This window comes from Pseudophryne corroboree, chromosome 11 (assembly GCF_028390025.1).
Source record: "Pseudophryne corroboree isolate aPseCor3 chromosome 11, aPseCor3.hap2, whole genome shotgun sequence".
Lineage (NCBI taxonomy): Eukaryota > Metazoa > Chordata > Amphibia > Anura > Myobatrachidae > Pseudophryne > Pseudophryne corroboree.
In genome coordinates this window covers 292,472,016-292,484,730 of record NC_086454.1, presented here as the reverse complement: position 1 = coordinate 292,484,730, position 12,715 = coordinate 292,472,016, and the positions used below count along the sequence as shown (strand labels likewise).

The following is a 12,715-nucleotide window of genomic DNA, read 5'->3' as shown; positions in this document are numbered from 1 at the left end:
GGTTTCCCCCGATAAAAAACTGATAATTCCTAAAAAGTTATTGGCATCATACCCTTTCCCGCCAGAGGATAGGGCACGTTGGGAAACACCCCCTAGGGTGGATAAAGCGCTCACACGCTTGTCAAAACAGGTGGCACTACCGTCTCCTGATACGGCCGCCCTTAAGGAACCTGCTGACAGAAAGCAGGAGAATATCCTAAAATGTATATACACACATACTGGTGTTATACTGCGACCAGCAATCGCCTCAGCCTGGATGTGCAGTGCTGGGGTGGCTTGGTCGGATTCCCTGACTGAAAATATTGATACCTTGGATAGGGACAGTATATTACTGACTATATTGCATTTAAAAGATGCATTTCTATATATGCGTGATGCACAGAGGGATATTTGCCGACTGGCATCAAGAGTAAGTGCGCTGTCCATTTCTGCCAGAAGAGGGTTATGGACGAGGCAGTGGTCAGGTGATGCGGATTCCAAAAGGCATATGGAAGTATTGCCTTATATAGGGGAGGAGTTATTTGGGGTAGGTCTATCAGACCTGGTGGCCACGGCAACGGCTGGGAAATCCACATTTTTACCCCAGGTAGCCTCTCAACATAAGAAGACGCCGTATTATCAGGCGCAGTCCTTTCGGCCCCATAAGGGCAAGCGGGCAAAAGGCTCCTCTTTTCTGCCCCGTGGCAGAGGAAGAGGAAAAAGGCTGCAGCAGACAGCCAGTTCCCAGGAACAGAAGCCCTCTCCCGCTTCTGCCAAGTCCTCAGCATGACGCTGGGGCTTTACAAGCGGACTCCGGCACAGTGGGGGCCCGTCTCAAGAATTTCAGAGCGCAGTGGGCTCACTCACAAGTGGACCCCTGGATCCTTCAGGTGGTATCTCAGGGGTACAAATTGGAATTCGAGACGTCTCCCCCTCGCCGTTTCCTAAAGTCTGCTTTACCGACGTCTCCCTCCGACAGGGAGGCGGTATTGGAAGCCATTCACAAGCTGTATTCTCAGCAGGTGATAATCAAGGTACCCCTCCTGCAACAGGGAAAGGGGTATTATTCCACGCTGTTGGTATACCGAAGCCGGACGGCTCGGTGAGACCTATTTTAAATCTAAATCTTTGAACACTTACATACAGAGGTTCAAATTCAAGATGGAGTCACTCAGAGCAGTGATCGCAAACCTGGAAGAAGGGGATTATATGGTGTATCTGGTCATGTCCCAATTTACCCTTCTCAAGGGTACCTCAGGTTTGTGGTACAGAACTGCCACTATCAGTTTCAGACGCTGCCGTTTGGATTGTCCACGGCACCCCGGGTCTTTACCAAAGTAATGGCCAAAATGATGATACTCCTCCGAAGGAAAGGAGTTTTAAATTATCCCTTACTTGGACGATCTCCTGATAAGGGCGAGATCCAGGGAACAGTTGGTAGTCGGGTTAGCACTATCGCAAGTAGTGCTGCGGCAGCACGGTTGGATTCTCAATATCCCAAAATCGCAGCTGATCCCGACGACTCGTCTTCTATTCCTAGAGATGATCCTGGACACAGTCCAGAAAAAGGTGTTTCTCCCGGAGGAGAAAGCCGGGGAGTTATCCGAGCTAGTCAGAAACCTCCTAAAACCAGGCCAAGTCTCAGTGCATCAATGCACAAGGGTCCTGGGAAAAATGGTGGCTTCCTACGAAGCAATCCCATTTGGCAGATTCGACGCAAGAACATTCCAGTGGGACCTGCGGGATAAATGGTCCGGATCGCATCTTCAGATGCATCAGCGGATAACCCTGTCCCCAAGGACAAGGGTGTCTCTCCTGTGGTGGTTGCAGAGTGCTCATCTTCTAGAGGGCCGCAGATTCGGCATTCAGGACTGGGTCCTGGTGACCACGGATGCCAGCCTGCGAGGCTGGGGAGCAGTCACACAGGGAAGAAATTTCCAGGGCTTGGGGTCAAGCCTGGAGACATCACTTCACAGAAATTTTCTGGAGTTAAGGGCCATTTACAATGCTCTAAGCCAAATAAGACCTCTGCTTCAGGGTCAGCCGGTGCTGATCCACTCGGACAACATCACGGCAGTCGCCCACGTAAACAGACAGGGCGGCACAAGAAGCAGGAGGGCAATGGCAGAAGCTGCAAGGATTCTTCGCTGGGCGGAAAATCATGTAATAGCACTGTCAGCAGTGTTCATTCCGGGAGTGGACACGACCTCCACCCGGGAGAGTGGGGACTTCATCCAGAAGTCTTCCACATGATTGGGAACCGTTGGGAAAAACCAAGGGTGGACATGATGGCGTCCCGCCTCAACAAAAAACTGGACAGGTATTACGCCAGGTCAAGGGACCCTCAGGCAATAGCTGTGGACGCTCTGGTAACACCGTGGGTGTACCAGTCGGTGTATGTGTTCCCTCCTCTGCCTCTCATACCCAAGGTACTGAGAATTATAAGACGGAGAGGAGTAAGAACTATACTCGTGGCTCCGGATTGGCCAAGAAGGACTTGGTACCCGGAACTTCAAGAGATGCTCACAGAGGACCCGTGGCCTCTGCCTCTAAGAAGGGACCTGCTCCAGCAAGGACCCTGTCTGTTTCAAGACTTACCGCGGCTGCGTTTGACGGCATTGCGGTTGAACGCCGGATCCTAAAGGAAAAAGGCATTCCTGAGGAAGTCATCCCTACCCTGATCAAGCCAGGAAGGATGTGACCGCAAAACATTATCACCGCATTTGGCGAAAATATGTTGCGTGGTGTGAGGCCAGGAAGGCCCCAACGGAGTAATTTCAACTGGGTCGATTCCTGCATTTCCTGCAAACAGGAGTGTCTATGGGCCTCAAATTGGGGTCCATTAAGGTTCAAATTTCGGCCCTGGAGATTTTCTTCCAGAAAGAACTGGCTTCAGTTCCTGAAGTCCAGACGTTGTCAAGGGAGTGCTGCATATACAGCCTCCTTTTGTGCCTCCAGTGGCACCTTGGGATCTCAATGTAGTTTTGGGGTTCCTCAAATCACATTGGTTTGAACCACTTAAATCTGTGGATTTAAAATATCTCACATGGTAAGTGGCCATGCTGTTGGCCCTGGCTTCGGCCAGGCGCGTGTCAGAATTGGCGGCTTTATCTTGCAAAAGTCCCTATCTGATTTTCCATTCGGACAGGGCGGAATTGAGGACTCGTCCTCAGTTTCTCACTAAGGTGGTGTCAGCGTTTCACCTGAACCAACCTATTGTGGTGCCTGCGGCTACTAGGGACTTGGAGGACTCCAAGTTGCTAGATCAGGCATTCCCAACCGCGGTCCTCAAGGCACACAAACAGTGCAGGTTTTAGTGATATCCAGGCTTCAGCACAGATGGTTAAATCAAAATAACTGATTTACTAATTAAGTCACCTGTGTTCAAGCCTGGATATCACTAAAACCAGAACTGTTAGTGTGCCTTGAGGACCGAGGTTGGGAAACACTGTGCTAGATGTTGTCAGGGCCCTGAAAATATCCTGTATGCACCCAACAAGCTGGGTACTCCTGCTTCTAAGCAGACTATTGCTCGTTGAATTTGTAGTACAATTCAGCTTGCACATACTGTGGCAGGCCTGCCACAGCCAAAATCAGTAAATGCCCATTCCACAAGGAAGGTGGGCTCATCTTGGGCGGCTGCCCGAGGGGTCTCGGCTTTAAAACTTTGCCGAGCAGCTACTTGGTCAGGGGCAAACACGTTTGCAAAATTCTACAAATTTGATACCCTGGCTGAGGAGGACCTGGAGTTCTCTCATTCGGTGCTGCAGAGTCATCCGCACTCCCCCGCCCGTTTGGGAGCTTTGGTATAATCCCCATGGTCCTTACGGAGTTCCCGGCATCCACTAGGACGTCAGAGAAAATAAGAATTTACTTACCGATAATTCTATTTCTCGTAGTCCGTAGTGGATGCTGGGCGCCCATCCCAAGTGCGGATTGTCTGCAATACTTGTACATAGTTATTGTTAACTAAATCGGGTTATTGTTGTAGTGAGCCATCTTCCTAGAGGCTCCTCTGTTATCATGCTGTTAACTGGGTTCAGATCACAAGTTGTACGGTGTGATTGGTGTGGCTGGTATGAGTCTTACCCGGGATTCAAAAATCCTTCCTTATGGTGTACGCTCGTCCGGGCACAGTATCCTAACTGAGGCTTGGAGGAGGGTCATAGGGGGAGGAGCCAGTGCACACCGGGTAGTCCTAAAGCTTTTACTTTTGTGCCCAGTCTCCTGCGGAGCCGCTATTCCCCATGGTCCTTACGGAGTTCCCAGCATCCACTACGGACTACGAGAAATAGAATTATCGGTAAGTAAATTCTTATTTTTAAAAATATATAAATAATACTTGTGCCTCCAAAATAGACAAACCAAGTACCTAATCCCTTCTAATATAAATAGATATGCTATTACCAATAAAAAAAAACACAAAAAAAAAAAACATGTTTTTAAAAAATTTTTTAGATTCCGCCAGCAAAGTGTGGCGGATTGAAAATGACGAATTTACTGTCTAAAAGCACTGTTGTCGAATTTACAATCTTCAATTGAATATACTTTTGTCGAATTGCCGCATTTGTACCATTGCAGAAATGTCGAATTTGACAAATGTCGAATTTCCAAAAGTCGAATTTGGAAAGTCCGTTTTTTTGACGAAAAGTACTGAATTGCATTGTCGAAAAAAAATTTTGGGCGAAAATGTCCCGTTTTTCGACATTTTCGGGTATTCGACCGCAATTGCATATACCCCTAGGGGGTTAGTTTACAAAGTGTGGGGGTTGTAAATCACGGGCGATTTTGATAGCGTTTACTCCTGATATTTAAAAGGGCAATGCTTTTACTAGCAAGACACAGCTCGTAAAAGCATTGCCCTTTTAAATAACGAGCATAAACTCATTCAGAAGTGCTGGGTTTTGCAATCAGATGCTTCGTAAATAAACACCTATAACTGGTAGAACTGACACTTTAGGTATTTCGGTGTTAATGCAAAAGAAAAGATTGAAAAGTAGACTTGTCTTCCCACCCCAATTACAAGACATCTGTTTGCCAGCGCTTCATCCATTTTTAAACATGATCTCTTCTCCTAAAATGTTCTGTTTATTTTTCCAGGTTCTTGTGATCATTGATGTGAAGCCGAAGGATCTTGGTCTTCCCACCGAAGCATATATCTCCGTGGAGGAGGTTCATGATGTAAGTTCTACTTGTGATTGTAGTCTGAAATTTGCCATCATTGTTTTATCTTTCTAGCTTCTGTCAGAGCTTTTTATCCATTTATTTATGTCATTAGATAATGTTGTTTATTCCCTCTGGCCTGCTATTCTATCTGCATTAGGGTTTAGTACAGGCATTCCCAACCTCAGTCCTCAAGGTGCACTAACAGTCCAATTTTTAGTGATATCTATTCTTGAGCACAGGTAATTAGTACCTCCGTTATTAGATTTGACCATCTGTGCTGAAATCTGGATATCCCTAAAACCTGCACTGTTAGTGTGCCTTGAGGACCGAACTTGGGAATGCCTTGTTTAGTAGTATCCAGACAGAGGCCTGTGTCCCATATCAGGATGCAAGAGGTAAAGGGATCGTATGACCTAAACATTGGCTATGTAGATTAACCTTGGTAAGGGTGTACCAGACAGTCATTTAAACTTTTACACTAAATAATACTTCCTTATCTTTGCACAGAACAGAGGAATTTATTTTTTAATTTCTCTAACGTCCTAGTGGATGCTGGGGACTCCGTAAGGACCATGGGGATAGACGGGCTCCGCAGGAGACATGGGCACTTTAAGAAAGAATTTATGTTCTGGTGTGCACTGGCTCCTCCGTCTATGCCCCTCCTCCAGACCTCAGTTTGATACTGTGCCCAGACGAGCTGGGTGCTTTTCAGTGAGCTCTCCTGAGTTTGCTGAGAGAAAGTATTTTGTTAGGTTTTTTTATTTTCAGGGAGCTCTGCTGGCAACAGACTCCCTGCATCGTGGGACGGAGGGGAGAGAAGCAGCCCTACTCTCTGAAGCTAGGTTCTGCTTCTTAGGCTACTGGACACCATTAGCTCCAGAGGGATCGTACGCAGGATCTCACCCTCGCCGTCCGATCCCAGAGCCGCGCCGCCGTCCCCCTCGCAGAGCCGGAAGACAGAAGCCGGGTGAGTATGAGAAGCAAGAAGACTTCACAGGCGGCAGAAGACTCCGTTCTTCACTGAGGGAAACGCACAGCACTGCAGCTGTGCGCCATTGCTCCCACACACCTCACATACTCCGGACACTGTAAGGGTGCAGGGGGGGGGGGGCACCCTGGGCAGCATTTGGGACCTCTTTTGGCAAAAGTTAAACATATATACAGCTGGGCACTGTATATATGTATGAGCCCCCGCCAAAAATTGCATATTTAAGCGGGACAGAAGCCCGCCGCCGAGGGGGCGGAGCTTCTTCCTCAGCACTCACCAGAGCCATTTTTTCTCCACAGCTCCGCTGAGAGGAAGCTCCCCAGGCTCTCTCCTGCAGATACACGGTAGAAGAGGGTAAAAAGAGAGGGGGGGCACATAATTAGGCGCAAAAAACAATATATAAACAGCAGCTACTGGTTTAACATTAAGTTACTGTGTTATTCCTGGGTTTATAGCGCTGGGGTGTGTGCTGGCATACTCTCTCTCTGTCTCTCCTAAGGGCCTTGTGGGGGAACTGTCTTCAAAAAGGGCATTCCCTGTGTGTGTGGTGTGTCGGTACGCTTGTGTCAACATGTCTGATGAGGAAGGCTATGTGGAAGCAGAGCGGGAGCAAATGAATGTGGTGTTTCCGCCGACGGCGCCGACACCTGATTGGATGGATATGTGGAAGGTTTTAAATGATAATGTTAATTCCTTGCATAAAAGGTTAGAAAAAGCTGAAGCCTCAGGACAGTCAGGGTCCCAACCCGTGCCTGATCCTATGTCGCAGAGGCCGTCAGGGTCTCAGAAGCGCCCACTATCCCAAATTGTTGACACAGATACCGACATGGATTCTGACTCCAGTGTCCATTACGATGATGCAAAGTTACAGCCAAAATTGGCTAAATCCATCCGTTATATGATTATAGCAATTAAGGATGTGTTGCACATCACAGAGGAAATCCCAGTCCCTGACAAGAGGGTACATATGTATGGGGAAAAGAAGCTGGAGGTAACCTATCCCCCCTCACACGAGCTAAATGAGTTATGTGAAAAGGCTTGGGAATCTCCAGATAAAAAACTGCAGATTTCCAAAAGGATTCTTATGGCGTATCCTTCCCGCCAACGGACAGGTTACGCTGGGAATCCTCCTCTAAGGTGGACAAAGCTTTAACACGCTTATCCAAGAAGGTAGCCCTGCCGTCACAGGATACGGCTACCCTCAAAGATGCTGCGGATCGCAAACAGGAGGTTACCCTGAAGTCCATTTATACACATTCAGGTACCTTACTGAGGCCGGCGATCGCGTCTGCCTGGATGTGTAGTGCTGTAGCAGCATGGACGGATACCGTGTCCGAGGAAATTGATACCTTAGACAAGGATACTATATTGTTGACCTTGGGGCATATTAAAGACTCTGTCCTATATATGAGAGATGCTCAAAGAGACATTAGTCTACTGGGTTCTAGAATAAATGCTGTGTCAATTTCTGCCAGAAGGGTCCTGTGGACTCGGCAATGGACAGGTGATGCCGACTCAAAAAGGCATATGGAGGTTTTACCTTACACGGGTGAGGAATTGTTTGGGGAAGGTCTCTCGGACCTGGTCTCCACAGCTACTGCTGGAAAGTCAAATTTTTTGCCATGTTTCCTCACAGCCTAAGAGAGCACCGTATTATCAAATGCAGTCCTTTCGATCACAGAAAAACAAGAAAGTCCGAGGTGCGTCCTTTCTTGCCAGAGGCAGGGGCAGAGGAAAGAAGCTGCACAACACAGCTAGTTCCCAGGAACAGAAGTCCTCCCCGGCCTCTACAAAATCCACCGCATGACGCTGGGGCTCCACAGGCAGAGCTAGGCCCGGTGGGGGCACGTCTTCGAAATTTCAGCTACAAGTGGGTTCACTCCCAGTTGGATCCCTGGGCAATAGATATTGTGTCTCAGGGATACAAGCTGGAATTCGAGGAGATGCCCCCTCACCGATACCTCAAATCGGCCCTGCCAGCTTCCCCCCACGAGAGGGAAATAGTGTTAACTGCAATTCACAAATTGTATCTTCAACAGGTGGTGGTCAAGGTTCCCCTCCTTCAACAAGGAAGGGGTTATTATTTGACTATGTTTGTAGTACCGAAACCGGACGGTTCGGTCGGACCCATATTGAATTTAAAATCCCTGAACATGTACCTGAAAAGGTTCCGGTTCAAGATAGAATCGCTGAGAGCGGTCATCGCAAGCCTGGAAGGGGGGGATTTTATGGTGTCTCTGGACATAAAGGATGCATACCTTCATGTCCCCATTTATCCACCTCATCAGGCGTACCTTAGATATGTGGTACAGGATTGTCATTACCAATTTCAGACGTTGCCGTTTGGTCTCTCCACGGCACCGAGAATATTTACCAAGGTAATGGCGGAAATGATGGTACTCCTGCGGAAGCAAGGAGTCACAATTATCCCATACTTGGACGATCTCCTCGTAAAAGTGAGATCAAGAGAGCAGTTGCTGATCAGCGTAGCACTTTCTCTGGAAGTGTTACGGCAACACGGCTGGATTCTAAATATTCCAAAGTCGCAGTTGGTTCCTACGACTCGTCTGCCTTTCCTGGGCATGATTCTAGACACAGACCAGAAAAGGGTTTATCTCCCGATGGAGAAAGCTCAGGAACTCATGACACTGGTCAGGAACCTATTAAAACCAAAACAGGTGTCAGTGCATCACTGCACTCGTGTCCTGGGAAAGATGGTGGCATCATACGAGGCCATTCCCTTCGGCAGGTTCCATGCGAGGACTTTTCAATGGGACTTACTGGACAAGTGGTCCGGATCACATCTTCAGATGCATCGGTTAATCACCCTATCCCCCAGGGCCAGGGTGTCACTCCTGTGGTGGTTGCAGAGCGCTCACCTTCTCGAGGGCCGCAGATTCGGCATTCAGGACTGGGACCTGGTGACCACGGACGCAAGCCTCCGAGGTTGGGGTGCAGTCACACAGGGAAGAAATTTCCAAGGTCTGTGGTCAAGTCAAGATACTTGCCTTCACATCAACATCCTGGAACTAAGGGCCATATACAACGCCCTACGTCAAGCGGAGACCCTGCTTCGCGACCAACCGGTTCTGATTCAGTCAGACAACATCACCGCAGTGGCTCATGTAAGCCGCCAAGGCGGCACAAGGAGCAGAGTGGCGATGGCGGAAGCCACCAGAATTCTTCGCTGGGCGGAGAATCACGTAAGCGCACTGTCAGCAGTGTTTATCCCGGGAGTGGACAACTGGGAAGCAGACTTCCTCAGCAGACACGACCTCCACCCGGGAGAGTGGGGACTTCATCAGGAAGTCTTCGCACAGATTACAAGTCGGTGGGAACTGCCACAGGTGGACATGATGGCATCCCGCCTCAACAAAAAGCTACAGAGGTATTGCGCCAGGTCAAGAGACCCTCAGGCGATAGCTGTAGACGCCCTGGTGACACCGTGGGTGTTCCAGTCGGTCTATGTATTTCCTCCTCTTCCTCTCATTCCCAAGGTGCTGAGGATAATAAGAAAAAGAGGAGTGAGAACAATACTCATTGTTCCAGATTGGCCACGAAGGACTTGGTATCCAGATCTGCAAGAAATGCTCACAGAGGACCCGTGGCCACTTCCTGTAAGACAGGACTTGTTGCAACAGGGGCCCTGTCTGTTCCAAGACTTACCGCGGCTGCGTTTGACGGCATGGCGGTTGAACGCCGGATCCTAGCAGAGAAAGGCATTCCGGATGAGGTCATTCCTACGCTGATAAAGGCTAGGAAGGACGTGACAGCTCAACATTATCACCGTATATGGCGAAAATATGTTGCTTGGTGTGAGGCCAGGAATGCTCCTACGGAGGAATTCCAGCTGGGCCGTTTCCTTCACTCCCTACAGTCCGGAGTGAATTTGGGCCTAAAATTGGGTTCCATTAAGGTCCAGATTTCGGCCCTATCCATTTACTTTCAAAAGGAGTTGGCTTCTCTACCTGAAGTTCAGACGTTTGTAAAGGGAGTGCTGCATATTTAGCCCCCTTTTGTGCCTCCAGTGGCACCTTGGGATCTTAACGTGGTGTTGAGTTTCCTGAAATCCCACTGGTTTGAACCACTCAAAACGGTGGAGTTGAAATATCTCACGTGGAAGGTGGTCATGCTATTAGCCTTGGCTTCGGCTAGGCGTGTGTCAGAGTTGGCGGCTTTGTCACATAAAAGCCCCTATCTGGTTTTCCATGCGGATAGAGCAGAATTGCGGACCCGTCCACAATTTCTGCCGAAAGTGGTTTCATTCTTTCATATAAACCAACCTATTGTGGTGCCTGTGGCTACTTCTGACTTGGAGGATTCCGAGTCACTGGATGTGGTCAGGGCTTTGAAGGTTTATGTAGCCAGAACGGCTTGGGTCAGGAAAACAGAGTCTTTGTTTATCCTGTATGCTTCCAACAAGCTTGGTGCTCCTGCTTCAAAGCAAACTATTGCTCGCTGGATCTGTAACACGATTCAGCAGGCTCATTCTGCGGCTGGATTGCCGCTGCCAAAATCAGTTAAGGACCATTCCACTAGGAAGGTGGGCTCTTCTTGGGCGGGAGGGGTCTCTGCATTACAGCTTTGCCGAGCGGATACTTGGTCAGGTTCAAACACTTTTGCAAAGTTCTACAAGTTTGATACCCTGGCTGAGGAGGACCTTGTTTTTGCTCAATCGGTGCTGCAGAGTCATCCGCACTCTCCCGCCCGTTTGGGAGCTTTGGTATAATCCCCATGGTCCTTACGGAGTCCCCAGCATCCACTAGGACGTTAGAGAAAATAAGATTTTACTTACCGGTAAATGCTGGATGCTGGGCGCCCGTCCCAAGTGCGGACTTCTTCTGCAATACTTGTATATAGTTATTGCTTAAATAAGGGTTAAGTTATGGTTGCATCAGGGTTTGACCTGATGCTCTGTTATTTGTCATACTGTTAACTGGTTGTTATCACATGTTATACGGTGTGATTGGTGTGGCTGGTATGAATCTTGCCCTGGATTACCAAAATCCTTTCCTTGTACTGTCAGCTCTTCTGGGCACAGTTTCTCTAACTGAGGTCTGGAGGAGAGGCATAGAGGGAGGAGCCAGTGCACACCAGAACCTAAATTCTTTCTTAAAGTGCCCATGTCTCCTGCGGAGCCCGTCTATCCCCATGGTCCTTACGGAGTCCCCAGCATCCACTACGGACTATGAGAAATAGATTTACCGGTAAGTAAAATCTTATTTTTTTATACCGATGTTTGCCTTCTTATGAAGTTTTTCTAGAATCATAATCTTTATAAAGGATGAAAATTCTGGGTACTCACTACAAAATGTACATCAACTCCAGGTGCCAGAATAAAAGGGTAATATAATCCAAGGATTAGACAGCACTCCAGGAGATTGCAATAAACATATTATCTTCTGCAACTAAATAAACTAGTATGTTTTTGCAATCTCCTGGAGTTCTATCTGTTCCTTGAAATGTAAATATAGCCGATGCTTACATTGAACTAAAATACTCCCAAAGTTTCTGCCCTGTCATCCGGGAATATATAAGAGTAAAAACGCAGTACCCTAAAATCCTCCATTTAAAGCTTGAAGACTTGCTAAATCTGGAGTAGCTTGGCCAGCAGTTACGGGGCATGAAGTGATTACCATTGCGCTGTCCCTCCTGTCGTTGCCATAGCAACCAAAGATGTCTCACCCTGCTCTAACATCCTGAAAGGAATCGAAAGAAATAAGGCACAGATACATCATATAGAATAGTGACAAACTGAAGCATTCTAAATAATAAAAGGCTGACGCTGCTCCTCTCCTCTATGGGGGGGAATTCAAGTGTTTTGCATGCCAGCGGGCACGAGATGGCATCCGACGCACAGCAGCTGGCGCTGATATTACTGTTAAGGTTGTTCCCTCATTTTGACGGGCTGTTAACTACTCTGGATATAAACAGAGGATTGCTATCTGGCAGCTACTGCTACTAGAACTGGCATAACGCTAGAAATACCAGGAATACTGTAAAACATATTAAGGACAAAAAAGATATCCAACATACATCACTGTCTAGAGAGATATATAAACTAATTTCTCTATCGTCCTAGTGGATGCTGGGGTTCCTGAAAGGACCATGGGGAATAGCGGCTCCGCAGGAGACAGGGCTCAAAAGTAAAGCTTTCCGATCAGGTGGTGTGCACTGGCTCCTCCCCCTATGACCCTCCTCCAAGCCAGTTAGATTTTTGTGCCCGGCCGAGAAGGGTGCAATCTAGGTGGCTCTCCTAAAGAGCTGCTTAGAAAAGTTTAGCTTAGGTTTTTTATTTTACAGTGAGTCCTGCTGGCAACAGGATCACTGCAACGAGGGACTTAGGGGAGAAGAAGTGAACTCACCTGCGTGCAGGATGGATTGGCTTCTTGGCTACTGGACATCAGCTCCAGAGGGACGATCACAGGTACAGCCTGGATGGTCACCGGAGCCTTGCCGCCGGCCCCCTTGCAGATGCTGAAGTAAGAAGAGGTCCAGAATCGGCGGCAGAAGACTCCTCAGTCTTCTAAAGGTAGCGCACAGCACTGCAGCTGTGCGCCATTTTCCTCTCAGCACACTTCA

The 12,715-nt window shown here is 48.2% G+C and overlaps 1 protein-coding gene across 1 annotated transcript in view; it reads left to right on the top strand.

Moving 5' to 3' along the window:
* Positions 1 to 12,715, top strand: part of PSMD7 (proteasome 26S subunit, non-ATPase 7) — a 74,986-nt gene that overhangs the window by 55,402 nt on the left and 6,869 nt on the right. The window contains exon 5 of the mRNA XM_063945466.1: positions 5,080 to 5,160. Coding sequence (XP_063801536.1) covers positions 5,080 to 5,160 — 81 coding nt within the window. The remainder of the gene's footprint in view (positions 1 to 5,079; positions 5,161 to 12,715) is intronic.